This window comes from Suricata suricatta, chromosome 14 (genome assembly GCF_006229205.1).
Source record: "Suricata suricatta isolate VVHF042 chromosome 14, meerkat_22Aug2017_6uvM2_HiC, whole genome shotgun sequence".
Lineage (NCBI taxonomy): Eukaryota > Metazoa > Chordata > Mammalia > Carnivora > Herpestidae > Suricata > Suricata suricatta.
In genome coordinates this window covers 55,146,824-55,172,778 of record NC_043713.1, presented here as the reverse complement: position 1 = coordinate 55,172,778, position 25,955 = coordinate 55,146,824, and the positions used below count along the sequence as shown (strand labels likewise).

Genomic DNA, 25,955 nt, shown 5'->3' with positions numbered 1-25,955 from the left:
CTCCACACACTAAATAAATGTGAGCTGCCTTTCTTTCTGTCATATTTATAGCTTACAAGTGACTTTGAAGTCCCAAAGATCTTTAGATATCACCAAAGAAAAGGTTAACCATGGACTTGATATAAGTTTTTTTTACATTTATTTATTTATTGAGAGATGGAGTGAGACAGAGCATGAGCGGGTAAGGTCAGAGAGAGGAGACGCGGGGCTTGATCCCACCAACCGTGGGATCATGACCTGAGCTGAAGTCGGACACTTACCCGACTGAGCCACTCAGGTGCCCCAGCCAAGAACTTGATATAATCTGGTTGGAGTTAGCTAGCAGGAAAAGGCTGAGGGATGCAATTATACAGATATTGAGAAATAAATTCATAGGTCAATACTGTTCTTTTTCTAGTTAGAGAAGTTACATGTTTGCATGACAGAAAAATTAGAAGGTTCAGGCAAGTGTAAAGAGGTGGAAAAACTTATAATCCATTCTCTACAAAGTGACCACACATAACATCAGCATATTGCTTTTAGACTTTTGCATGCATTTCTGTGTATTTAATAATGCTGCAATGGTGCTGTCATGTATAACAGATTTATTATGGTTATTACATCATCAAATCCTCATACTCACACTATGAGTTTGATCTTACTATGATCTCCTTTGGACAAGTGGCAAAACTGGAGTTCAGGTAACTTACTCAAGAGTAGGACTTACTGGCATCCAGGAGCCTGGCTCTGTCCGCATCAGTGGGCAGTACCATCCCTCCAGCTGAAACTTTTGACATATATATATAAATATATATATATATATATGTATGTATATATATGTATATGTATATATTTATATATATATATATATTTGTGTCCTGATGTTTTCTTAACTTTGTAGAATTTCCCAACATAACAAAAACTCATTAGTAATTTTTAAAGGCACATTTAAATTCTTCTACATGACTTACCCATCTCACTTGCATAAGAATCTCCATTCTTGACATTTTAGTTATTTTCTGTTATGGGTAATAATTGGGTTTTAAAAAAAATTGATCTCATATGTATGCCAGTGAAGTAACGCAGTGAATGCAAATCAGTTTCAAGGTTCATATTGCAAATTTGAGGTTAGTTTTATTTTGATTATCTCATTAAAAAGGAATATTTATTGCCTGTATGTGTATAGGAATCTATACATACAGTTTGCATATGAACATGTATTTATATATAACATATAATGTATGTGTATGGGACTTACACAGTTGAGCCTTGGACCCTGTGGGGGTTAGGAGTACTGATCACCTGTGCAGTTGAAAAATCATGTATAATTTTTGATACACCCAAAACTCAACTACTGACCTCCTGTTGACATAAATTGCCAATTAACACATATTTTCCTATATTGCATGTATTATCTACTGTATTCTTACAATCAAATAAACCAGAAAAAAGAAAATGTTATTAAGAAAATCATGAGCGGGATGCCTGGGTGGCTCAGTCGGTTAAACATCCAGCTTCAGCTCAGGTCATGATCTCATGGCTTGTGGGTTCGAGCCCCATGTCAGGCTCTGTGCTGACAGCTAGCTCAGAGCCTGGAGCCTGTCTTCAGATTCTGTGTCTCCCTCTCTCTCTGACCCTCCCCTGTTCATGCTCTCTCTCTCTCTCTAAAATAAATTAAAAAATAGAAAAAAAATTTTAAAAAGAAAATCATATGCAAAAAAATACATTTACAGTATTGTGCTCTATTGCATAAGCAGACCCAGGATATTCAAGGGTCAACTGTATGTAGTATATAGATTACATGTAGTATGTAATCTGTATGTAATAGGTAGAATTTAATATTATAGAATTTATAATAATATAGAACTTTAATATAATGTTTTAGAATTCTATATGGTTATATATGGTATATTAAATCTATACATGTATACATTGTATACACACAATCTATTGTATATTCATGTACAATGAATATATATAGGAATCTGTACATGTATACATACTTCAATAAGTATAGGTTATAGATGACAAAGCATCTTTTTCCTCATCTATGTTGTTTTATCTGATATCTCCAAAAATTCTGGAATACAGATTGCCTCTTTGGAGGTAAAGCACACTGCAGCACAGAGTGGTTCACTGGCTCACCCAGGGTTAAGTGGTTCTATGTGCTGAAGGTGGGATTGGAGACCAGAACTTCTGGTTCCTTCCACACTGTGTTACTGTCTCACCTCATTTGTTCCTGGTCTCCTCTCCCTAGTTTCCTCTGTGTTACGGGGAGACTGGCAGGATCTCTTACAATTTCCTCCTGATTTGGGATAGTTTAGGGTCATCTTCATCTCTCCCCTTGTTTCTCTCTCCTCACATTTCTGCTCAGTGGGTTCTTTCCCTACAGTGACTGGTAGATTTGGGTGCTACCTGCCATGTGTTTTTGGCCCAGATGCAGGAAGATGAATCAATGTTTTATATTCTCCCTCGAAAATGTTTAAACCTGGGCAAAAAGCTTCACTGGGAGGTGGTCAGATTTGTGAGTCAAAATTTGTATTGTTCCTTTAGAAGATAAAATATGTTTCATAAAAAAAAGGAAATGCTCCTATGGCATTGAAAATAAAACTACCGTTCGAGGCAGTGCTTTACTTTCTGTGTAGGTTTAATTAGGAAGTGGCACTTTGTTGTGGGAACATAATCACAGAAGGGCCTTTGTTTTATACAGACCTTTAGACAATGGCTGCTTGTTTGCCCAGTTTTATGAAACCTCATTAGTGTGGATGTCTGTTGTTTTTTCCCTAAAATTTCTGAAAAATTGACCATAACTAGAGTGAGGTTTATGACTGTGTCATCCAAATAGAAAGTGTTTTGCTAAGCACGCTGACGGGGTAAATAAGAAAGGACAGGCAGATTTCAGTCTTCAGAAGGAAAACGTTGAAAGATCTTTAGAACAAGAATTGCATGTAAATTGGAGTTTCTCACTGCAAGTGGGTCTTGGCTGTTCATTAAAAGAGGTCAGGCAGAGACCTTTTCTGGAGACTGTGGTAGGAATTATTGTTAACTGTACACTTGCATTTATCCAAAACGATTCATTCTGCTTCAGTTTTCTATTACTTTATACTGGTTTCAACCAATTTCATATATTAAGTTTTTCTTGAATTTGTTTGGCAAAATGAATAGATTAGAAGAGATCTCAAGCTCTTCATTGTGATCTGGAAGTTAGCCACACAAAATTCATGTCCTTCAGGCATTTTTATCATTTTCGTCCTGCTCTCTGTGAAACTGCTACTCATAGATGTGTCTTTCTTTTGTTTTATATTTTAATTATATCATTTTATTATTTCATATGCAACTTCTCCTCCAGTTATCTGTTGAGTATCTACTGTGTAAGAAATCACAGCAAACCTTTATGCCTTGAAACAACAGCATTCATTATGTTTATCCCAGTTTCTGTGGGCAAATAATTCAGGAAGGGCTTGACTGAGTGGGCGTGTGTGTAAGGTTGCAGGCCATGGGGGTTGGAGGTGGGGGAGCTGGGGAGAGGGGGTCTGGGCAGCTGAGGAGGGGGTGCCAGGGCAGCTGGGAAGAGGGTATTGGGGCGGCTGAGGTGGGGGGCTGGGGGCTGGCTACTGTCTCCCTTCATGTGGTCTCAAGACCTCTCTGTGTGGTCTCTCCACGAGGGCTGGTGTGGGCTTCCTCAGAGCATGGCCGCCTTGAGGCAGGTTGCCCACATGGCACTTCAGAGCTCCAGCACCGATGTTCCAGAGGAAGTGGCAGAAGTCGTGTCCCCATGTAGACCTGGCCTCCAGAGTCACGCAGCTCTTCCCTGTGTTCTGTGGGCCACCCAGTCCCTGCCGTCATCCACAATCCAAGGAGAGGAAACATGGAGCCCCCCGGCCTGGCAGCGGGGAGGGGTAAAGAGTTGGAGGCCTGTTGTAGAACTGTGCCTGCCTCATACTTCTGAAAATGCCTGGCTCCAATGGGTGCCTTCTGCTAGCCCCCCATAGCTCCTCTTTAGGTGCCACACTTTTATCTTTTGATGTCCTAGAGAGCTATAGGATCAAATGGGACATAAATACCTTGAATTGTTCGATGTTCCTGGCAAGTGAGCTGCGTAAATGAAAATAACTGAGGTCAGGCTTCGAGGACTGTAGGGACTTTTGTTTCTTGACAAGATTTATTTAATGTTTATTTATTGAGAGAGAGAGTGAGAGAGAGAGCGTGCACATGAGGAGGGGAGGGGCAGAGGACCAGGGAGAGAGAGAATCTCCTGCAGGCTCTGCACTGATCTCACAATGTGTGAGATTATGACGTGAACCGAAAGTAAGAGTGAGACACTTAACACAACCAAAATTTGTGGAGGCAGGGAGTTATTATTGATGGTTATTATTATTACTGGTGATTTAGGAATGTTTCTTTCATATGCAAAATTTCACAATTTCATTATTGATAAGGCCATATAAATTTTTGTAATTGTGTTACAACACAGGAAATATAATTCTATTTCACATAAGTCTTACCAAAAAAGACAAAATTTTCATCATACAGTTGTTATGTATTATCAAGTATGTTCCTGATAAGCAGCATTTCTGTTTCAATTAGAAATCAATGGGAATCAAATTCTACAATCATAACTTTATACATCTGGGGATCAGGATAGTTCTCTACGTATCACATCTGGTGTTGTGTACTCCAGCCATTGTTTCTTCCCCACTACCCTCGTAACTCCTGTGCCGGGCACTGGGGCCACACCCGTACTGTTATCTGACATCTATCCCTGCTCCTCTGTTCCACAAATGTCAACCAGCTCCCGACTCAGCTTCCCCTTGGCTGGGCCCCAATAATGCCCACTACCACTCTCATGCCATCTGTCCTAGATGCCACTCTAGTGCTACCTGTCATGGAGAAAAACGTCATATATGACTGTGGTTAACAAAAGCTTATTTTTATAATTTTTACAAAAATATAGGGCCAAGTGAGGGGCCTAGAATAATGAAGGTCAAGGTTAGTAGGGCATTTTGGCAGGGAACTTACTCAGTTATTTGTCTGAAATTTTTGTTGATTTGTGCTGTCGTATCCCTAGAGTCTTCCCTGATTACTGCTAGTCTTATTGATCTCTGTCTGTGATATACTCACTAATGGTGCAGGTGACTCTTGTAAGGCTACACATTTTATACACTGTGGGACACTAACTAAATCTAGTCAGTCTCAAATCCAGGATCTTTATTTCATTAGTAACTTTGAAAAGAGTAATATATTTGAACTAGTAAGTCATGGTTTTCTTCTGTTTTCCTTTCGCCCTACACCCAGGCCTGGTCCCATCCTCCTTCACAATGACTAAGTAGAATTACCTGTGTGAGGATACGGCAGGGAAAACCAAAATTTTAAAGTGTCTCCCCAGTTTTGCTTTCCAAAAGCCTAAGGTCCTAAGGGGAACTGGTGAATTGAGAGGACCACTCCGTAACTTCAAAAATCGGAGAAACAATAACAGAGAATTCTGCTTCTAGCTGTTAGAAAGAAAAGATTCCTCCATTAAAGTAAGAAAAAAAAGAGTTGAAGGAGACATGATGAAGATATAAGGATCAGAGAGAAGGACTGATGGGGTGAGGAACGGTGGCACAGAGCCTGGATTTCTGGGCCACATCCTGTTTCTAGACAAATCTCTGAATCTCAAGATCCCAGAGAGAAAAAGGATGCACAAAGAATCCAGTCAGATGGGTCTTAGCACTACGGTGACTTCAGTGCCCCAACATGGTATGAGATTCCATAGTACCAGTCAGGCTATTGAAGGGGTTGCCAAGATAGGAAAGAGAGATGTGTTAAGAGATAACCTGTGAAGATTAAGGATTAGATAGAAAGATGGACATCCAGGTACATCTTCTGAGGACAGATGACACAAATGGTCCATCCTGCTGAGAAGGAGTGGAGGGTATTCTTTAATTGACTGGGATTACATTTCTTCTACCCTGCCGAATGGCACTCTGAAGATAGCTGAATTGTGTCCTGAAGAGTTTATCTCTCACACCTGGTTTTTAGAGACCAAGCCATTCTATTCTAGGCATTCAAAAAATGGCTTTCCGATTTTAATCACTTATTAGTTCTGTGATCTTGGGCAAGCTGCTTAACCACTCTGTGATTCAGTTTCTTCATAGATATACCTGGGTGGTTCAGTCTGACTCTTGATTTTAGTTCAGGTCTGTATCTCAGGATCCTGAGTTCAAGCCCCGTGTTGGGCTCTGCACTGGGTGTGAAGCCAACGCAGTGTCACCAGCAGCTTTTAATCAAGATGCTTTCTTCCTGAGCCATGAATACATGGAAACTCTCAGTAACTATAGGATGTTGGGTAACCTTCTGATTGTCAGTTTTCTCATTAGATCACTGGCTTACTATGAAAGGAAGCCCAGAGCAAGGTATGCTGAAGCAGTGTGGGGGCCTCTCGGACTCCAGACAGGCCACTCCGGGCATCTCCACACACTCACCAGCCCAGCTCTGCTCACCCTGGCCTTCGGGATTTTATGGAGGCTCCCTCACACAGCCACCTCCATATACATTTCTTATCCACAACTATTTTGACCTCAAAATGAAGTTTTTTTTAATAGGTATGTAAAGAGAGGTCTGTTCTGAAATCATTATTTCTTCCTGTTATATGGAAGTTAAAAAAAGTAAGTTTTAATTTCTGAATTAGACAAACTAGACAACTAGACAAAGCAAGGGAATTCATGAACACCTCATCTATACCTCAAATAGCTCTTAGGTTTTTAATGTCTTCAATTGACCTTTTCTCTATGCAGAAACATCCTTTATTTTGATAAGAAGACATTAAAAAGTTTTTTTCAAATGTTTTTTTTTTTGAGAGAGAGAGCAAGCAAGGGAGGGGGCAAAGAGAGAGAGGGAGACACAGAATCTGAAGCAGGCAGGCTCCAGGCTCTGAGCTGTCAGCACAGAGCCCAATGTGGGGTTTGAACCCATGGTCTGTGAGATCATGACCTGTGCCAAAGTTGGACGCTCAACTGACTGAGCCACCCTGGCACTCCAGAAGCAGACATTTTTTAAATATAAAAAACATATAAGACAGCAAGTTTTTTAAAAATCACTTGTGATATTAATTATCAGGAATTATCTTTTGATCAATTCCATTCTAGATGAGAACATGGTATATATTTTAATAGTTCATGATCTCTGCTTATTGGGTGCCAGGGTCTCAGGATTCCTTGATGAACAAGACAGCGATGACATTTGGGGAGAACCCTTAGCACAGAGAGCACCAAGAAAGCACGCAGTGAACAGTAGCTTCCTCATACATGTTGGTTGTTATCACTGCTGTTTTTGTTGTTCTTTAAGGCCGAGCCTGGCCCTCAGGGCCGTCTGGTCATGGGAGAAATGGGCAAGTGAGCAGACCTCTTTGGTCCAGTGGAGCAGGGGTTGAGGGTGCTTGGAGATCATAGGAAGGGCGGCTTGGGGAATGAGGGAGACAACCCGAAGGAAGGGAGCGAAGGAAGAGAGTCGGGAGTGAGGAAGGGTACACCAGAGTGCGGCTGGGGAAAGGCATGTTTACAGAGCTACGGAATACATCCAGTCCTGTGGTAAATGTCTTCTCTCATTTTTCCTGTGGATTTAGATACAATTTACACACTGCGAGGTGTGCCATAGGTAAGCCACAGGCTTATCAAAATACAGACTATTTCCATGGCCCCAGAGACTCTCCCTGTGTCTTTCCCAGTCTGCGCTCCACCAGCCCCTGCCCCTCCCGAGGAACCATTGTTCTTACTGTTTCTCACTTTAGATTAGCTTTTCCTGTTATATAATATAGGACCAGAATTAAATGGTGTGTCATTTTATCTGGCGTCTTTTAGCATTCTATCTGTGAGATTCAGCCACAGGTGCTTCTATAAAATAAATTTAATTCATTTTACTTCGTGAATATACCAACATTTGTTTATCTGTCCTCTTGCATGTTGTTTGGATTATTCCAGTTCTTTTTCTCAATGCCTATTTTATTTTATTTTTTTATTGAGATGTAATTGACAGACAACACTGCTTAAGTCTGAGATGACCAACTTGGTTTGATATATTTATTATTGCAGTATGATTACTACAGTAGCATTAGCGAACACTTCTATCATGTCACATAATTGTCATGTCTTTTTCGTGTTGAGAACAATTAAGATTCCCTGAGCCTAAACTGGTGGTTAACAAGGCAAAAAGAATTACAAAACCATAGGGTGCTCACACCCAAGTTGAGGTAAACAAGGTCAGGTGAGTAAGTATAGGGGGGGTGGGACCAAGGCCCCAGTAGAGAGAAGGCCGGGCAAAGGCTCCAATACAGAGGTATGTGAGGTAAGTAAGATTGGGTATTCAGGGCGGACCCCTGCCCCAATTTAGTACTGTAGCAGAAAGCTGCTTACATAGGAAAAAAAGGACCAAATTAGGTAAACTGGTAAATAGGGCTCTAGAGGCTGTGGGGTGATGCTGCCCAGAGAGGAGCTAATTAGCAGAAGAAAGGTGCCTTGTAGACCCTGAGGTTGCACCCTCTGTCTGTCTTATCCCCTAGGCTGGCTAAGATACACAGACACAGCGCCTCACGTCTGCCATTAGCATCCCTCTGCCCGGCGCCAGGATTTTGGTTTATATTGACCCAAACCCCTAACACCGTATATCTTCAAAACCCCCTTTCCCTCATGCCCGTGAGCTAATGTTCACAGATTTATGGTCTCTTTGTGCACACCCATCATGTTTATAAGCCTTCTGATCTTAATAAATACAGAACAGGGACCTTTATTTGGGGCTCTTGTCTTTTCCTGGACATTAGCCATCTCTCGCATTTTAATCTTGTGTCCTCTTTCTTGCTGGACAAGAGAGAACTTTAGACCCAGAGTCTACAACAAAGATCTAGTCTTTTAGCAACTGTAAAGTTTATTATAAAGTATTGTGGACTATCATCACTGTATTATGCATTAGATCTAAGAACTTATTTAGGTATTAGTTACTATAGTTTCTGACTACTGTAAATAAAGCTGCCATGAACATTATTATGCAAATCTTTTTCTGGACATATGTTTTTACTTTTCTAGTATTGGAATTGTGTAGCCAAAGGATATGTCAATATTTGACTTTATAAGACATTGACAAACCACTGTCCAGGAAGTGTCTCCAGGCAGTAACAAGCTCTTCTCCCTGGAAACACTGTCCTGTGCTGCCTGCTGTCCAATTCATTAAAAAATTTATTTTTATTATTATTTTTTTTGAGAGACAGAGAGAGACAGCACAAGCAGGAGAGGGTCAGAGAGAGAGGGAGACACAGAATCCGAAGCAGGCTCCAGGCTCTGAGCTAGCTGTCAGCACAGAGCCCAACATGTGGCTCAAACCCACGAACCACAAGATCATGACCTGAGTTGAAGTCAGACACTTAGCCGACTAAGCCACCCAGGTGCCCCTAAAAAAATTTTTAATGTTTATTCATTTTTGTGACAGAGAGAAATGGAGTGTGAGCACGGGAGGGGCAGAGGGAGAGGGAGACACAGAATCTGAAGCAGGCTCCAGGCTCTGAGCTGTCAGCACAGAGTCAGACATGGGGCTCAAACTCATAAACTGTGAGATCATGAACTGAATCAAAGTTGGAAGGTAAACTGACTGAGCCACCCTGGTGCCCCTAATTTTGTAGAACCACTCTTTTATATACTTTATCCAGTTTTCTAGTTGTTTGTTCCAGGATGGCCAAGCAGTACCAATTTCTTCTTCAGCTTCTAAATTCCTGTAACAATTTTTTAATGACAGAATAATAGGTCACCATCTGGGTACATGATAATTTATTCAACTTGTTCTCATTGCCGGACATATAAAGCTGTTTCCAATTTCATAAAACCATGCTGCAACACATATTTGAATATTTTCGTGACTGAAGGGATGATTATATTTTAGTGTAGACTCCAAGAAATGGGATTATTGGGTCAAAGAGCTTTAACATCTTTCAAATGTGATCTTTTTTCTTTTTTTGAGGGGGGATGCAAGTGAGTGAAGCCAGAGAGAGAGAGAGGGAGAGAGAGAAATAAGCAGGACTCACCCAAAGCAGGGCTCATTTTTTATTTGTTTGTTTGTTTTACCCAAGCAGGGCTCGAGCTCACCTGAAGTGGACTCGAACTCATGAATGTGAGATCATGACCTTTGTCAAAGTCAGATATTAACCAACTGAGCTACCCAGGCACCCCTCAAATGGGATCTTTACTACCTTAGTTTTTCAAAAATAGCACTTATGTGCTCTCTGACTGTGAGTGGAAGTGTGTGTTTGACCACCCCTCAGCAGCCAGAAATGAACATTTCCCTTCAGTTTATTTTCTCTGCTAATTGAATAACAGAACATCTATTATTTATTTGCTTATTTATTTGTTATTATTTGTTCATGCTCTTATTCAGATGTAACATATACTTATTGATTATGTCACTGTATTGGACATATATTTGGGGGCACTGAGCTGGATTCAGATGCTTAAACAATGTTTATTCTTGTCTATTACCTTTGTGCATATAAATTATGTCATGATTATTCATCTCTACAGAACCCATCAAATTGCTTATAACATGGTAGTGACAGTTTTAGACATTTGAGCATCCATGCAAGAGGCAGGACAGAATTTTAAACTCCTGTTGTCACCAAACAGGAAAAAGTTGAATTAACTCTAAGTATCATTTTATAAAGTGTTTTCCTATGCATTATTTCACACTCTACTTATAATAGGAAATCAGTGAAGAACGTATCATTTTGTGTTCACATTCTTCATTGTGCAGAATGCAGTGTGGTGTAGAAAAAACATGCTCTGGATTTATCATTTTAAACCTGACTTGTGGAAAGCATTAAACTTAGTTTTATAATTCTCTAGATCCTTAGAAATTAAAAATGTATTATCTGGGGGAGAGTGAATCTGGATGTCTTCCTCTATGAACATTATTCTTGGTGAAATGACAAAGCTGCCAGAGTGATAAAGGTAGAAAATCCCTAGTGACGGGGACAGTGGCCTGTTTATGCCAGTGCACTGCCAGAGACCTGGGATCCCTTTGCGATTTTTATGCAGATACTTGGAAGGCCTGGCTCACTCTGGCCTGCCCTTTATGCGCCATCAGGTACGGAAATGAAGTCTGGAAAAGCTGTGAGATCAAATTAAAACCTGCAGATTATTAGCTGGGGAGTCACAGCTGTCCAAACTAGATATCCTGAGAAATTTGGTGAAGTCTTAAAACCACTCATTAGCCAACTGGGGTGATTTATGCTTTCTTAGGGTGATAACTATGATAGGTATAAATAGTTTTGTTTGTTTTTGACAAATTCATAAACTTTATTTTGCAGAGAAGTTTTTGATTTATAGAAAAACTGAGTAACAAGTACAAGAGTTTCCATATGCCCCCCTCTATAATAGCTTTTGATCAAATTTGGATAATTAATCATTGTTTTAAAAGTAAATCATCAAGGGACTGATCTAGTACATATTCAGTTGTTTCTAAGAACTTCCCCCCTCATGTTTAGAAGGTGACTGAAAAATCACCATCAGTCTTATAATTTAAAGTTGTCTTATGGCCTGTGATCATAGGATATTTACGTTTGTTCTTCATATAGTAGAAGCACAAGAAAGCCAGCAAAAATAACCAGGTAGTAGGTCTCTACTGAGGTGGTCACTATGTAGGGTTATCTCTTGCTTTATACCAAATTTACCTACAGGCCAGGGAGGAAACAGGGCTGCCTGGAGCCAGCTCGTGGGTCAGGAAGCAGCTGCAAGGAGGAAAGCATTCTGTCTGAACTGTGCGTCTTCAGTCAAGGCATCGCCAGGGCCTCCTTTCCTTTTCAAACCTGAATGGTCTGGGGCTTGGGTTTTGTATTTTGTAAAGTGCCATCGTGCCTTACAGAGCTCTGTGAGACCAATGCAGAAGCACGGTCTTGGGAAAGGTGAGACTCCAAACATCCCCTGTAAGCGGTGCCTGACCTCCACATGGCTTCTTCAGCTTCTCCAGAGTTCCCTGACCGGAAATACTGTGTTCTACTCACGGGCCACTTAGAAATCTCCATCCTCCAGGAAAAGTTGAGTCTTCATACCATTCACTTTCTCCATTTTTGCATCCTTTTTTTTCTTGTCATAAAATACACATAACGTTTGCCATTTTCACTGTTTTTTAAAGTGTACCATTCGGTGGCATTAAGTACATTCACGACTCGCCTCTAGATAAATAATCAAGTCTCTATGGATTTGACTACTTTAGGTGACCCATATGAGTGGAATCATACAGTAATTATCCTTTTGTGTCTGGTGTTTTACACTTAGCATAATGTCCTCAAGGTTCACCCATGTCATAGGATGTATTAGCATTTCATTCCTTTTTAAGACTGAATAATATTACATTATAGGGACATCCCAGTGTTTGTTGACCCATTGATTCATTGGTGGATATTTGGGTTATTTTTGTCTCTTGGGTATTATGAATAGTGGTACTATAGACATTGGTATACTGGTATCTGTTTGAGTCCCTGCTTTCAGAAATGAAATTGCTGGATCATATGGTAATTCTACGATTAATTTTTTGAGGACCCACCATACTGTCTTCCTTAATGGCTGCACCATTTTACATTTCTGTCACATCTTTTTATGTAAACAAAAGCCTTCCTACATAAGATGCTTATTTAGATAGTCTCTCTCTCTCTCTCTCTCTCTCTCTCTCTGTTTTTATAATTTGTTAGTGTTTATTTAGTTTTGAGAGAGAAAAACAGAGTGCCAGCTGGGAAGGGGCAGAAAGAGAGGAGACAGAATCTGAAGCAGGCTCCAGGCTCTGAGCTGCCAGCACAGAGCCCGATGTGGCTTCAAACTCACAAACTGTGGAATGACCTGAGCTGGAACCAAGAGTCAGACACTTAAGTGAGAGAGCCACCCAGGTGCCCTAGGTATTCTTTTCTAAGAAAGCAGTAAGCATGATAATTTAAATGTGATAACCATCCATTTGATGCCTGACAAGTGATAGATCAGTGAAGTTAGATGTATCTAAAGAAAAATGACAATCTTGAAATAGGACATAGACCAAAGAATGAAGTCTTGAAAAAACAAGAAGAAAATACTCTCTAATTTCTCCAGTGCTAAAACTATAAACAATTCGGCTAGATTTCATGACCAAAGAAAAGAGACACCTAGTTATTGTTTCTAGGAGTTGTAAATGTATAACTAATAGGTTAATGTTTAATGGAGTTAGTCAAGTGCAGCTTTTCTGGATGGTATCGCCAGTTGGATTTGCGAGGCTTACTGATTAGGAGCCCCTTTTACTTTCATAGGGTGAGATGACACTGCTTTCTCATGATTAGGGATAAGAAGAAGGGACAGGCAGCGATAAGCATGCAACCTTTGCGAGAACAACTGCGGCACCATAGGCCAACAGGAGTTCTAGCAGGTGAAGTGAAAAGAAGTTGAGTTTCCAAATGTTTGTAGCCAGTAGTTTTCTGAGACTGAGGAAAGAAGGGGAAAGTGTGGACTTTGGGGCCAGGTTGTGTCCAGCCAGAGTTGGAGAACTCTGCTTGACCTCTTTGTGTTTTCTTTCTCACTTACATTTGACTTTTTAGAAAACTCTTTGGGGCACCTGGGTGGCTCAGTCAGTTAAGCCTCTGACTCTTGGTTTCCACTCAGGTCATGATCTCACGTTCTAGCTTTGCGTCAGACTCTGTGCACACAGCCTGGAGCCAGCTTGGGATTCTTTCTTCCTCTTTCTCTATCCCTCCCCTGCTCATGCTCTCTCTTTCTCAAAATAAATAAATAAACATAGAAAAGAAAAAAGCAAACTCCTTAAGATGCACTCGACCTTTTCTCTGCTTTGGTCTTGGTCTTCACTACCTCAATGTCACCATCTCTCCCGATTTCGCAGCAGCAACATCAGTTCATGGTCTTTTCACCCCTGCTGACTCTGAAGGTCCCTTGTTTGAGTCCTCTAATGGTCTAAAAGTTTGAACATGGTGCCCTTCTCCCTCCTTCTGTCTACACCAAGCTGGCCTGGCCTCCTGCCTTTTCTATCCCGCTCATGCTCTGGTCCTGCAGTGTCTTCACTTCTTGTCCCTCTGTACCGTCTCTCGCTTTACCTAGTCATCTCCTCCTCAGTCTTCCCCGCTTTTCGGAGAAGACTTCCCTGACCACCCCATCTTCTCCAATTGAGGCTGGCCTCCCCTGCCACCACCGGACACCTTCACCAAATCTGTCTTCCTGGATACTTGGTCAACCTCTGTCTTTTCCATCAGGGCATCCAGCCAGGCTAACTATGTCCTCTTCCCCGCCATACTGGTTTCACCTGCGACATACAGTCCTTGCCACAAAGCAGATACTTAACCAGTGTTTATTGAATGAAGTTCACGTGAAAAATTGTTAGGGAGCACTCCTTGCTCCCTTCCTCATGTGTCCCAATGGGGAGCACCTCTGAGACCAACATCTCTGCTTCTCTGCCTGTCCCTCCCACTCCCCAGGAGAGGAGCAGGCATGTTTCTAGCTAGCTGAAGACCTGAACTGGCCGGGGTGGGGGTGGTGAGGGGAGCATATCCCTATTCTTCTTTTACTGGGCAGGCTGTTCATAGGACACAGATTCCTGACCCACAGGGCAAGGTCATGGGGCAGGGGTGCATGTGTCCACTCAGCCTGGGTCACAGAGCCAATATGTGAGGCAGGCCACTCCAGCTACCCATCGAAGGCACAACCTCCATTTTTTCCTTTTTTCTGCAATATTGCTGACTTGCTTCTCTCCATGACAGATTTCTGAGCCCCCTTCCACAGTGAGTAGGGGAAGAAAGGAAAGTTATCACCGCTTCTGCTCTAACATAAATGAATGGGAGACTGCATTTTGGGGAAAAGCCTAATATAATTTTGAAGGCTCTGGTATTCATAGGTGAAAAATGGGTGGAGGTTAGGAGTCAGGGGATAGGAAAGGTGCCTTTGTATTTCTCAGGTCTGAGAATGATCCGTCAGTGCATCTCACAAGCAGGTTTATCTCATTGTAGGGGTGTCAGGCTGTCACATGACACAGAGTGGGAAAAAGGGTGAAGGTCTCCACAAAGAGCATTTGGTGACATGCCTGGTTGTGCTTTTGAGGTAGTTCCAACTAACCTTCCACACAATTTAGCAAAAGCATTCCAGAACACTTGGGAAAATTGAGCACTTGGAGCAGTTATGTGAAGAAATACACTGAGTTGGAATGAAAACCAACCTCTTACTTTTCAGTTTTGACTTCTTGAAGTGGTGTGACGCTTTTCCTTTGAAATACTTGCAAGTCATCCTTAAATGGAAACTGCGACATGGGACCGCTTACTGATGGGTCCTTTTTAAAGTAGCTTTTCTAGTTGATGAAACACAGAACTGCTTCTGACAGATGGTTTGAATATCACTTTTCCATCTTCAGATTGCTGATTATAAGTTAGTTTCCTTTTTAACAGGCTCATATCTCTGGGCCCCCCATTTCCTGGTGACTGTCTTTATTATTTTGGTTTTTCCTCAGTGTCTCCTGGAAGTATGTGGGCTTGGTTCAAAAGTGGGCCATTCCTTGATTTTCTGAGACTTGAATCTTAAAGATTGTAAGGAAAGAGAACTACTTGATTTAAATTTGTCACGACTGGTAGCCAAGTTCCCCTTGTCCCAATGAAAAGAAAAATCAGGAAAAGAAAGCAGGGGGAAAATTAGGGTTCTGATGTGTTAATTTTGCATTTCTAATGACAGCACCCAACTTAAAGAAAAAGCAATCTAATTTTATTCCAGAATTATCTTCTCATTCACAAAGCTGTTTTTTTTCTGTTTATTTTGTATATGGGTCCTACAATGAAGAGATAACAGTAAAATAGCCAACTAAAATATGGTAGAAATGGCATTTTAAGGTGATTGCCCATAAGAGGTTTACCTAAAACGTGTATCGTGAGCGCGCAAGTACATGCTTGGTACTGTGTGCTGAGTCCTCTGAGCCCAGACTTCCCTTGCGGCTTCGCATCATTACCAGCGGATTAGATGCGTGTGTGATGGATACTCCAAAACCAGAAGGGATACGTGTCTGTGGTAGTAGTCAGCCTTCTGATAAATAATAACCTCTTTCTTCTTGAGTAATAAATACTAATTCAAGCGGTCATTTTGAATTTCGTATCCTAATAATGTCATAAGAAATAGAGCTTACAAAGTACACATTCACTACTTTTTGTCCCTACAAAAAATACTTGAGCAATATTGCTTATCAAATACACTGAACTTTTTAAAAATAGAATTTGACTCATAACCCAAAGCTCTGCAAAAAGCTCTTTTCCATCACATTAGGGAGAAAACATTACTCCATTCACTGTTTAGTGACTGTCATGGAGGCAGGTAAGTAAGGGCTTGTATGGAGAATTTCCAGAGGGGGGTCGTGCATGGTGTTTGGGTCCCCTGCAGATTACGTGCAGAGAGAGGCCCAGCAGAGAGGAGCTGAGCTTTCCGTGGAGAGGAGAGACTTTGCTTCTTAGTGTACATTGCAAATTAACCTCCAGTGTTGGGGAATTAGGTATCTGTATTTTTCAGATGCTGTGCCTCAGGTGGATTTAATATGTTTAAGATGGCAGCCCACATGAAAATTCCTGTCTGGATTCCTTTGTAGAAAGTGGTTTTTGATGTACGTCTGCTTTATTTGTGTGACACTGTTTATGTGCATTTAAGCGATCATTAACAAAGGCCACTTGGTGGAAAACCGTGGTGAAGGTGGATTTTGAAATGACTGTATCAGCTGCAGGTTTGGCAAGACCACAGAGGCTCTGAGTCTAGTGAAAACTGCTTCATCAGCTCATGCTCACCCAACCTTGCATGGAGAGAAAAGGCAGTTTAGTCAACCATGCAAAACAAAAACAAAAACAAAACAAAAACCCCACAAAGAAACACAGACCTATCACTGATTTTATTAGAGCAAATGTTTATGATTCATATACTAACAAAGAATCCCTCACTTTTTCAGTGTTACATGTTAAGTCCTGTTTATCGATGCACAATTGGTGAATTGGAACTTGTATTAATTTGTGAGGCCCGCCATAGCAAATAACAAAGAACATGGTGGTTTAAACAATGGAAGTTTATATACTCCGAGTTCTGGAGGCTAGAAGTCCAAGGTCAAAGTGTTGGCAGGGTTAGTTTCTTCGGGGACTTACCTTGTTGGCTTGTGGATGGCATCTCACAGTGTCCCCACATGGTCACCCTAGGTCTATGCCCATCTGTGTCCTAATCTTCTTATAAAGTCACTGGTCAGGGCTCACCTATATGACCTCATTTAACTTTAATTACCCCTTTAAGACCCTGTGTGTACATATAGTCACATTCTGCAGTCCTAGGGGTTAGGACTGCAACGTATTAATTTTGGGGACACAATTCAGTCAATAACATAGCTTGTGAGGACAGACTATGTTTAAATGCTTCATGCATTCCTCTTCCTCTTTTGCAGATTTACAGCCCACAGTCCCTTTCTTGGTTTGCTTTTTTGGTCTCCAATTTGGGGACCTTGAGGACTATTGAGAGATTGTCAAAACAATGCCCAGCTTCACAGCCCAAGGTCTTGATCGAGATAAGAGTTGAACATTTCCTTCCTTGAAGGATTGTCCTGAAGTTTCTCCCCTTTGCTTTTCCTTCCATGTGGTGTCATTTTCTTACATATGGCTAAGCTCTCAGTATGAAAGCAGACAAGAGTTTAATGAAAATACAAGAACATGGTGTTGAAGTGATGGGAACACTGGGCTGGAACCCACCAGCTGCCCTTGCCTGGAACTTACCTTTCCTTTTCCTCACAAGCTATAGCAGTGTGGCCTCGTGGCTGAGTACAGACTGCCTGGGCTCAAAGCACTGTGTTAGACGTTTTGGTACCTGTGAGATCTTGAGATTACATAAAATTTCCATGGTGCCTCAGTTTCCTCATCTGTAAAGTGGCAGAAATAACTGCATGTACTTCATAAGAAGAATTTAGTGGTAGGATTAGAAAAGCAAATAATTCTAGTGAAGCACTAATAATTCTAATAAGGCATTTAGCATTGTCCCAGGCCACAGTAAGTGCTATATAAGCATGCGCTGTCAATAATTTTTGTTTCTGGCACATTCTCCATACCCTCCTGTTGCTCATCCAGGGCTCTCACAACAAAAATGCCAGAGTTAATTGGAATTATTCCCACCACATTTGTTTAGATATGAACTCAGTGTCCAAGTGAACATAGGAGTCTTTCATTTTCGTGTCACAAAAAAGAAGGTCAGCAACCTTAAGTATGTGTGGGCATTTGGGGCCCAGGAGGATGTACGGTGGCTGACTCTGGAGTGACACTGCCTGATTTCTTATTGGGATCTGCATCTCAGTAGTTGGTCTCTGACCCTCTCTATACTTCAGTTTCCAAATATGTAAAATGGAAGGGGGAGAGCCTGGGGAGCTCCGTTGGTTGAACATTTGACTCTTGATTTCTGCTCAAGTTATGATCTTTCAATTTGTGAATTCGAGCCCCATGCCAGGCTCCATGCCAACGGTGTAGAGCCTGCCTGGTCTTCTCTCTCTCTCTCAAAATAAATAAATAAACTTAAAAAAATATTAAATGGGAACAACAATCATTTGGAATTCAAGGAGTTGTTTTGGATTAAATGAGATGATGCACACAAAGTTCTTAAAATGCATGAAGTCATCATCCTATTAGCTCTTTCCATTTTTAAATGTGAAACTAGAAAACCTAAGGTAAATACAGTTCATTTCAGCTGTCCTTGTGAATTCCTTTCCTTCTATCCCTCTCAAATGGGCTGCCTCCCTGGGCACCTCCAGTTTTTAAAGTCTAGTAGTTTAATAAATTCACTAGTAGTGAAGGATCAAGGTTCCATGATCATGGAGTTCTACTTCTATGCTGAAAATATTTGCAAAGCAATTGGATAGGTAATGAGTAAATCTGAAGGTGTTCTTTCTTTAGTTAGTTTGGTCATTGCTATGAAAACCAGTAGAAGACAAATACCATATGATTTCACTCATATGTGGAATTTAAGAAACAAAACTGATGAATATATGGGAATGATGGGGGGGGGGAGGGAAGAGAGGGAACCAAACCACAAGAGACTCTTAAGGATAAAGAACAAACTGAGCATTGGTGGAGGGAAGAGGGAGGGCGATGGGCTGGATGGGCGATGGGTATTAAGGAGGATGGGTGATTGTTCTGACGGGCACTGGGTGATGTATGTAAGTGATGAATCACTGAGTTCTACTCTTGAAGCCAATATTGTATGTTAACTAAAATTTAAATTAAAAATAACAACAACAACAAAACCAATGGGAACCTGTGAAGGCTCGAGTCTGTCAGGATGCTCTCGGACAGCACTGGATCTTTGAGAAGGTGGAAATAGCCCGCCACCGAGCTGCATAACAAACTCTGGATGTACTTCAGGACTAGTTCTAGAAGAGACAGTAAGATTAATTGCCAAATACTTCTCCGAAGGGTTCGGTATTTCAGTAGCATTAAAATATAGTAAGTGAGGGAAACATTATATAACTAAGGAAATATGTGAATTATAAATTTGGGGGAGAGGGTTCTTTGAAATAAAGGCTCCCAAATAAAAATCATTAAGTTGTGATCATGGGAGAATTTTCCAGAGATGTTTATGCCAGGACAAAATAGTCTTTGCATTATTTTAATTTTTAAAAGTGGTCTTGTCTTAATTGATAAAAATGGTTCTAGCGTTTTTTAACATAGCCTGCTCAGGTCTAGTTCCAGGCATTAATAGCAGATACACAGTTCCTTATTTACCTCATTACTAAAACCTGAGAACATTGTTTTACTTCTAATGTGCTTTAGAAACAGGTTGCATTTTAGAAGGAAATAGCACATGAATACGGGTCATCAAAATATCGGACACACTTCTATCACTTGCAGACTAAGATTGGTTGGAGATGTTTCTTGTAGGTGAATAGAGTTACTATACTGAAATACGATTGTCTCTCCCAGAGAATGAGTCAGAAGATGAATGTAACATTATGTGGCTTATGGTGGGTTAACATTAGGAGCTCTTGTGTTCCTGGAATTGGTGAGGGCTAAGATGGAGAAACTAAAAACAAAAACAAAAAAACCAGAGGCAATAAGACTCAGAATAAGCAAATAATAACTTCCTTCCCAAAGCATACACATATATATGCACATATACATACAAATATAATCACATGAACACTATATGTGTGTACACATTTGTATACATATATTACATGTATACTTTTAAAATAAAAAATATTTCACTTTGGTTTAAAAAATCACCTCTATCAATCTGGGTTATAGGAAATCTGGAACAAATCGCACTTCACATGGAAAAAGGCATTTTTTGTATTGTTGCTTAGTATTTGAGCTGGTAATCTAAGTTTACTAACAGAAGAGTGACTGCTTGCTAAGGAACAAAGGACATAATATTTTTCCTATGTTTTCCCCAATTCAGAAGACATTTGGAATTTTGCATGCAGTTCATGGGAACTGCTTTTTATAGTAAGACTGTATTTAGAGCATCACAACAAGGCGATGAGGTCTTGTTAAATGATGACTATCTTCAGGTAAATAGAAAGTTGACGCTGAAAACTTTGGATTCCGGAGGCAGTATATGATGGGCATGTTCAGATGCCTGGAGGAGAATTGCAGGAAATGGAATCAGCATCTTTTTGGAAGTTTTGAAGCATGGAATTTATGAGGCATCTTGAGAATCAATACAGGGAAAGGTCCCCTAACAGAGGAAATGTCCATAAAACAAAAGAACTGTCTTTGGAGCAAGTGAATGTACCGTCACCGCAGTGTTCCAAGAGGGGCGGGTTGGTGGAGCGATAACTCCTGGTTAGGGCCGAGTTTGGGACTGTCTAGCTACAAGAGCCCTTCTAAACCCATGAATTACCTGGCCGTCTCCTCTCTGGTTAGTGGCCATCTACATCCCCCTTTCCCTTCTATGGCTTCTCTCCACTTTCTAACGTTTTATCTCCTTTTAAATGAATAGGTTTTAATCTTTCTGAGCAGTTTTTGTTTACAGGAAAATGACGGTAAAGTACAGAGTCGCATATCCCCCTCACTCCTCTGCACTCTTATTCACATCTTGCGTTAGTGTAAAACACTTGTTTTAGCTCATGAGCCGATGTGGATATATTGTTATTAACTAAGTCCTTAATTTACATGGTTTCACTCCATGTGTTGCATAGTCTATGGGTTTTAACACAGGAATAATATGTGTCCACAATTACAGTGTCATACAGAGTAGCTTTGCTGTCCTAAAAACCCTCTTGGTCCCCTCTTCATCTCTCCTTGCCCCTAAGGAGTGCACTTGCGGGGCTGTATGGTAAGAATATGTTTAGTTTGGTAAGAAACTGACAAACTGCATCACAAAGCGGTGGTAGCATTTTGCATTCCCATCAGCAATTAACGGAAATTCCTGTTGTTCCATGTCCTTGTCTGCATTCAGTATTGTCCGTGCTTTGGATTTACATCATTCAAATTGGCACACACTTAACAGACTGCCTTTCCCCCCTCATACTCAGATGTGTTATTTCCAAATTACTGTAAGAAATACACTTAAGGGGAACCTTGGTGGCTCAGTTGGTTGAGCATCCAACTATTGATTTTGGCTCAGGTCATGATCTCTTGGTTTGTAGGATGTAGCCCCACATCAGGCTCTGTGCTGATAACACAAAGCCTGCTTAGGATTCTCTCTCTTTTTCTCTGCCTCTCCCCTGCTCTCTGTCTCTTGCTTTCAAAAATAAACAAAGAAATACATTTATGCTCCTGTTTATGAAATAAACATATTATCATTCAGAATCCAGATGGAAAGACACTGGAAACAAGAGAACAGCACTTATTTAATACTAATATTGTTGATAATAACTGTAATAATATAAATTTACTTGTGAGGACTTTTTGAGTTTATTTGCAAAAGCAAAGCCACTAGGAGAACATTCATAAGACATATTTATGATCAATGCTTCTGTGCAGTCAAACTCAGAAGCATTATGAGACATTGGTGATTACTGTGTAATAGTTTTCTGAAGGGAGCTATTTTTTGCAAGTGCTACTGCTTCTCGATTGAGATTTCTCAGTGTCTTTGTTTCAGGTCTTTCAAGTCGCCTACGTCATCATCAAAGCTGCTAATGCCCCTCGACCCGGAAACTGGATTTTGGAACGTTCTCTGGATGGTATCAAGTTCAGCCCCTGGCAGTATTATGCCGTCAGTGACACGGAATGTCTGACCCGATACAATATCACTCCAAGACGGGGACCACCCACTTACAGGGCCGATGACGAAGTGATCTGTACCTCCTACTATTCTAGATTGGTGCCACTTGAGCATGGAGAGGTACTGTGCCCCCAGCAGTGACATCTGGTGTTTCACCAGAGCCCTCACCTCACATGTTAAGACAGCCATTATAAGAGCCAACAATGAACACTCAAAATAGATGTCTCTTAGAACAGATTACAGAGATCTTTAATCTAACTAGCTAGCTGTGCTTAAGGTATTGACTGGTGTCTGCTGATGATTGATGTTGTAACCTGTACATTTCACCTTATTGATTTCTTCCTTCCTAGGAGAGCCTCTGGTCTTCACTCAGCTGTAACTCAGTAACTCTATCAGAGTCTCTTCAGAGCATCTTTCCCATGACAACAGCACAAGAACATTTGTTGAAATATTAAGGAGAGGACTAAAATGCGTCTAAAAGATGTAGTTTCTAGTTTTCTAGAGTTCTCCCCTTAGGCGGTGTTGAGCATTGGAAGTGGCTCATAACGTACTTTAGCCCATGCTCGCCACACCCAGACTGTACGCACTTCACTAAAGTCAGAGTGTAATAAAAAGTAAACTGTTCTTTAGTAGCACCTGGCTTGATGAGATAAAACTACAAAACCTCTCCTAAGAGAGAAACTATACAAAGTTTTCTGGCACCTTCTCTCACTCCCCCAGTCTGTTCCTAGCACTTAGAATTTGTTTCAGAGACGTCCTAGCCTAACGAAACATGTTAAAATACCCAGACCACACTGGGAGAAATGGTTCCGTGTTCACAAGAAGTAGTTATGAACACTGGATTTCTACAAGATCTGGTTGTTTGGTTTGATTTTAGTATCAGTAAAGATTATATCCTCAGGGTAAATGATCTGGGCTATATTTTTGCATATTTAAATTGATATTTGTTTATTTTGATGTCTTTATCTTTAGATTCATACATCACTGATCAATGGCAGACCGAGTGCGGATGATCTTTCACCCAAGCTGTTGGAGTTTACTTCTGCACGATACATCCGCCTTCGCTTACAGCGTATCAGAACCCTCAATGCCGATCTTATGACCCTCAGCCACCGTGACCCTAAGGACCTCGATCCTATTGTTACAAGACGAGTAAGTCTACAGCAGGGCTCATGCCCCTTGTGAAAAGTTTATTTTGTTCAAGAGAAACGGACTTTTCTTTTTGGTTGGCCTTTTCCTCCCCAAGAGCCCGCCCCCCTTATTTCATTGAGGAACATTACATATGTTTTGTTTAGCATGCCACCTCTAAGCCGGGGGATGGTTCTGACCTCGTGTCCTCGAGCCCCCTCCCCCATCCCATAATGCCATAGTTTAGTGAATGTTGTGGTATTTGCCTTTCACATTCTGCTCTGGCAACGTATCTGATCTTCAGCAAGTCACTTACAAGGAAATTTTAAAATTTGAGTTATAATTTATGTTCAAGGAGATGTACAGATTTTAAGTTATAGTAAATGTACAAGATTTGTATGGACAAACGTTTTCAAATCCCTTGGATAAATGAGGAGTGGAGTTACTGAGGTACAGGATAGTCGTGTGTTTAATATTTAAGAATTTGCTAAGCCTTATGGAAAGTTGTATCATTTTGCAGGCCAGCAACATGTGAGAGTTCTGTCATATGACACACTGTCACAGTGGGGTGTCCCCCATTTTTACATCGGCCATTCTGACTTGCATGTGGTGGCAGTTTCTTGTGATGTTAATTTGGATTTCCCTGACCACACATGTTGAACAGGGGCTTATTGGTATCTGATTGAATCCTTCTGTTCATTTTTCATTTGAGTCATTTTGTCTCCTTATTATGGAGCTCTAAAAGACCTTTATATATTTTATATACAAGTCCTTTGTCAAATATCTACTCTGCAAATATCTTCTCTGTCTGGGGCTTGCTTATTCACTTTCCCATGACATTTGAGAGGTTTTAATTTTGATGAAGCCCAATTTACCATTTTTAATTTTATACTTCATGCTTTCTGTGTCCTTTCTGAAAAATAGTTTTTTTATTCCTGGTTTGACATCTATTGTCATTTCAAATGAAGTTTGTGTTTGGTGTGAGGTAGAGGTCGAGGCTCTTTGTTTCCTTGTCTAAACATACAATTGTTCCAGCACCTTTGTTGAAAATGTATTCCTCCACTAAATTGTTTTGGTGCCTTGTTGAAAACTATTTGACCTTACTATTGTTTACTTCTATTTTGGGCTCCATGCTAGCCTATTGATCTATTTGTCTGCCTTTATGCCTATAACAAACTCTCTTGATTGCCGTAAGTTTTAAGAGTAAGTCTTTGAAGTCAGGCACTATAATACCCCTAGTGAATTATTTTTTAATATTTTTGGATATCCTAGGTTGACTGTGTTTCCTTATAAATTTTAGAATCAGTTTGTTAATTATTGCCCAAAAAAATCCTGCTAAGATTTTTATTGGGATTTCCCTAATTGGGTAGGTCAGTTTGGGAAGGATTGTGGAAGACATTTTGACAATATTGGATGATCTGATCCATAAACACGTTATACCTCTCCACTTATCTAGGTCCTCTGTAGTTCCTCTTGGCAATGTTTTATTGTTCCTTTATTTGTACATCTATAATTCCATTTATTTTTGAGTATTACACACTTTTGCATGTTAGTCTTCATAGATTGCTTTCTAAATTTTATTTTCTATTTTTTCATTGCTAGTGTATATAAAGTGTCCATTTTTGTTTTGATGTGCATATTAAGACATTGCTAAAATCACATATTATTTCTAGTAGGTTTTTTTTTGGATTTTTCCTAAGTACACAATAATATCATCACAACAATGAGAATTTGGTCTTACTGCATACTCTGTACACCTTTGATTTCTTTTTTCTTGCATTATTGAACTGGTTGGCACCTCCCATGGACATGGAATAAAAATGGTGAGAGCAGATTATAAGAGGACACTACTTAATCTTTCACTTCAAGCTCTTGGTGGTTCATGAATTCCTTTTATTAGGCTGAGGAAACTGTCTTCTATTTGTTTGCCAAGTTTTTTAAATAAATGATGTTAAATTTTGTGAACACTTTTTGTGAATCTATTTGAAATGATCAAATACTTTTATCCTCCTTTATTCTATTAAGATGGTGATGTAAATTTATGGATTTCTGTGTTTTGAACTAACATTGTATTTTGGAGGAAAATCCTACTTGGTCATGAGTTATTATCCTTTGTATAAAGTACTATGTTCAGTTATATAGTGCTGTATTCAAATGCAGTGATTTTTTTAGGGTTTTCAGTGACATGAGTTTTGAATATGACTGCCTGGTATAAGGTGCAGTTATAAGAATTTTTTGGCATAAGAATTTCTTCTAGATGCCTTTGGTTTTATTGATGAGCTCATTTGAGCATTATTTGTTTTCATTGAACACAAGGATTCTTTGTACATGAAATATAATTTAAAATGTATATCTAATTCATTTTTAGGTTACCAAGACCAACTGAACTATTTGTTGGTGAGCCCAACATTTTCTTTTAACTGAAATAGAAGAGATCTTAATTTTTGTTTATCACTTTCGTTTTCCTTAGTATTACTATTCAATCAAAGACATTTCTGTTGGCGGAATGTGTATATGTTATGGCCATGCTAGTAGTTGCCCATGGGATGAAACTACAAAGGTGAGTCCTAGTATTTGTAAAATATTAAAACTCCAGAATCAAAGTTAAAGCTATAATGTTTGCCATGCATTTTTAAAAATTCAAATCAGATGTCAAAA

General features: G+C 40.2%; 1 protein-coding gene across 1 annotated transcript in view; it reads left to right on the top strand.

Moving 5' to 3' along the window:
* The window catches only part of LAMA1 (laminin subunit alpha 1), a 144,110-nt gene that overhangs the window by 12,232 nt on the left and 105,923 nt on the right, over nt 1–25,955 (top strand). The window contains exons 4-6 of the mRNA XM_029921582.1: nt 22,047–22,289; nt 23,142–23,321; nt 25,768–25,857. Coding sequence (XP_029777442.1) covers nt 22,047–22,289; nt 23,142–23,321; nt 25,768–25,857 — 513 coding nt within the window. The remainder of the gene's footprint in view (nt 1–22,046; nt 22,290–23,141; nt 23,322–25,767; nt 25,858–25,955) is intronic.